Source organism: Abrus precatorius, unplaced genomic scaffold (assembly GCF_003935025.1).
Source record: "Abrus precatorius isolate BTA unplaced genomic scaffold, Abrus_2018 Scaffold8, whole genome shotgun sequence".
NCBI lineage: Eukaryota > Viridiplantae > Streptophyta > Magnoliopsida > Fabales > Fabaceae > Abrus > Abrus precatorius.
The window spans coordinates 35993071-35996645 of NW_020874428.1; the positions used below are offsets into that span (position 1 = coordinate 35993071).

The 3575-nt window shown below is 24.2% G+C and overlaps 1 protein-coding gene across 1 annotated transcript; it reads left to right on the forward strand.

The window, feature by feature from the left end:
- The first annotated feature begins 1076 nt into the window (after positions 1 to 1076).
- LOC113874794 (F-box protein At2g35280-like) lies at positions 1077 to 1841 on the forward strand. The gene has a single exon (XM_027513008.1). The coding sequence runs from the start codon at positions 1077 to 1079 to the stop codon at positions 1839 to 1841; it is 765 nt and encodes a 254-aa protein (XP_027368809.1).
- The last annotated feature ends 1734 nt before the right edge of the window (positions 1842 to 3575 follow it).

Genomic DNA, 3575 nt, shown 5'->3' on the forward strand with positions numbered 1-3575 from the left:
CCCACAAGTACCGCCAAAGTATAGATATATATTATGTGTAGTTTATATTTTTTAAATTAATCACGTGAGATTAGATAAAAAAATTAATCTTTGATATATATATGTATATAATCAATTTATTAAGAGAAAAAAATATTTATTTGACATTTCAATAAAATTTAATTTATTGATGTATTTGATGATAAGTTAAACATATTAGACACACATTTTTAACACTTTTAATAATTAAAAACAAATATTAAAAAATTATATATTATATAAATTTTTTATTTAAATAAAATATATTTTTATGATCATATATAATATAAAATTTTTATTAAACTTTAGATGTAAAAATCACTTGAAATTTGTTTCTAACAATATGTTAACAATCAGTTATGTATAATTTTCATGTTAAAGCATGATATGAAATACTCATTTTAAGGTAATTAATAGTTATAAATTTTTTATTATATAATAACTAATAAAACACTTATATTTTACTTTAATAATTTATATTTTATAATTAAATTATTTATATTTTATTTTGTTCGACATTTATAATAGTATTTTTTATTTAACATATTTTATATTTTTTAGTTATTATATATATATATATATATATATATATATATATATATATACTGATTTAATAATATAGGAGTAGAATACTTTTGGGTTTAATAATAATGTTTCTAAAGTATTTTTAATAAAAAATTAATTTTAATACATTATAGTTATATGATTTAAAATTAATTATTCTTACTAATAAGACAATGCATGATTGGATGAACATGTAAAATCTTTTTACTCGATTAATTTATTTAAATTAAAATATTCTTTTAATAATGCAAAAAAAAAATCCCTTGCAAATAGATAATACTGCAAATCCCTAGATCTTGATTTCTTTTGAATTTGGTTCTTACGTATAGGATTTCTTCACCGCCACCAAAAAAGATTTAGCACCGCCATTCTCCACATTCAAAGAAAAGCAAATAGCCCCTCCAATATATATATAACATCATACCCTTAGCTTTGAAAACATAGTTTCCATTCCTAAATTTCCGCAGCCTCAAACTCAATCCCATATCAACCATATGGCCCTATCAAGATTGATGAAAAAGAAAAAACACAAGAGACAACCCACTTTCAAGAATGCGTCCTCTCCTACAACCGCCATACAATCACTTCCAAAAGACATGTTGGAAAAGGTGGTTGCAAGGGTAGCTTCTCATTCTTTCACTGACCTTCACAACATGAAAATGTGTTGTCGGGATTTTCTTGATGCTTCCGAAGATAGTTACGTTTGGCAAAACGTTTCTTTGGACAAGTTCCCGCTAATCCAATGGTTTCCTAATGACACTTCATTTTTCTTTTTAAAACGTTGCAAGCAAAATGGAAATATAGAGAGTGTGTGGAGAGATGGATTTCTAGAATTCTTCTGTCATCCAAACGGAAATATTGGTGGTCTTGAGATCTTGAAGGTTGCTTCTGAAAAGGGTCACATGGAAGCAAAATATATGTATGGTATGATACTATTATGCTCTGAAGATGATGAATTAAGAAAAGAAGGCCTTGAACATATGCGTTTTTTGAGGAAGTCAATGTGTGTCATTGCATGTAGAAAAAAAGTAGCACAATTTGCAAAACATCTGTGGATAAATAGAGCACTAGTACGTAATCAGTCTCCTCTATGTCGTCATACGAGCACATGCAATGGATGGGGATTGAAGAAAGGTCGATGGATATTACTAGACAAAGATGATGATAATTTTGACTCGTGCGAATATTGTAGATGGGATCATGAGTTAAAATTCTTTTACAAATTATTCAATGTTACTCAGTACACTTTCTATGAATAATTTTATTTCAAAGCAAATTTCTGTAATTTTTCTTCTTTGCATTTTGATTCTGGAGACACCATTAGAGTGGCACATGTACCTGCTTTCTCTTTATTTTGATTGCAAAATATCGGCAAATTAATTTTTTTTCCAATACTGTTATGTTTTATGTGTTTTAAAGTTTTGATAAACGCTTCAATTTCGTCAATATATTATAAATACTCCAGTACCATGCTTGCTTTAACCATTATGATCGCTAATACTGAACTCTTACTTGTAGAGGCAGAGGTACCGTTATTCTTCAGCAAGATTTGAATTAAAATTAGATGATTGGTGAAAACTTGGCCATGGATATCAGCGCATGATAATGCATATACTTTCATCTTTATCAAGGATATATATATCATATCTTCTTTTTTTCTAGCCGAAAGTAGATAACTAAAGCTTTTAAATTTAAATCAATAAGATAGGTTGAGAAATACCGTTTTAATTTTTTTTATGGCTTTGAAACCCACAGACATTTGACCCTTCTAAAGAAGTGCTCTCTCTCTCTTTTATATATATATATAAATTAAACTCTTAATATAATAAAAGCTAATTGTCTAGATGATGATTAAATAAACAATTGATTATTCTTTAATTTTTAAGATTTTACTTTCTCAATTTATTTTTTTATTTTTTTTAAATCATTGAATTCTTCTAAAATTTTTATCAAAGTGAAAAAATAAGTTTATTTTTAGTACATTATCAGTGTCAAATTTTTTATACTGTGAACTGAAGAGAATAAATCATGAATACAATTTTTATATTAATTATTAAAGAAATTAATTTTTTTTTGTTAATATGATAATTCATGATTTAGTGACAACATAAAAAAATTATACTGTTAATATATAGATGAAATTCATAAAAATAATTATAACAGCAATTAAACTACATATAGGCATAAAATATAGTTAAATCAAGAAATATTAATGATATATATAAAAATACATTAGACATAAATTAAAAAATATTGTTTCAATAAAAGATCTTTAAAGTTAAGCATTACTTTTTTTTTTCCTGGTATGACAAATTTTATTAATTTGAAATATCAGGGTACTTGACTCATATACATAACTTTTCACAACTATAAAATCTATCTCTACATCATAGATTAATACTCTGCATTTGAAAATTAGGAATTACCACATACATTTTTTTTTTATAAAAGACAGAATATATATAATCTTTTCAATCAGATCTTCAAAGAATGGTCAAGGAATTAATAAATAACAGATAAAGTGATAAAGCACAATCAATCTCCTCTGTACGTAACGGGTGGAGAGTGAAGAAAGGATAGCTATTGTTGGATGATTGTGACAATGATCTTAATTAACTCATACCGAATTTCTGTAGCTTAAAATACCATTAAATAAGAATTAAATAATGAATTTAAAATATAATTTAGAGTTAAGTAAACTTTCTCAAAATAAATATATTAAATTTATTTTTTATTAAATTAACTTTATTAAGAGACTCATAATATTATTCTTATTACGTAAAAGACACAAATTTTATTCAAATTACTTTTATTATTTTTATATGATTTATTTTATGTTTAATATTTAAATTTATATTTACATTATTATAAGAAATAATTATATTCACCTCTAACTTTATTGAAATTATTTATATTTTTTAAATTATTTAGTTTATATTTTAACTTCTAATTTATAATCACGTTATTAAAATTTTTATTTTATCTTTTGTTTG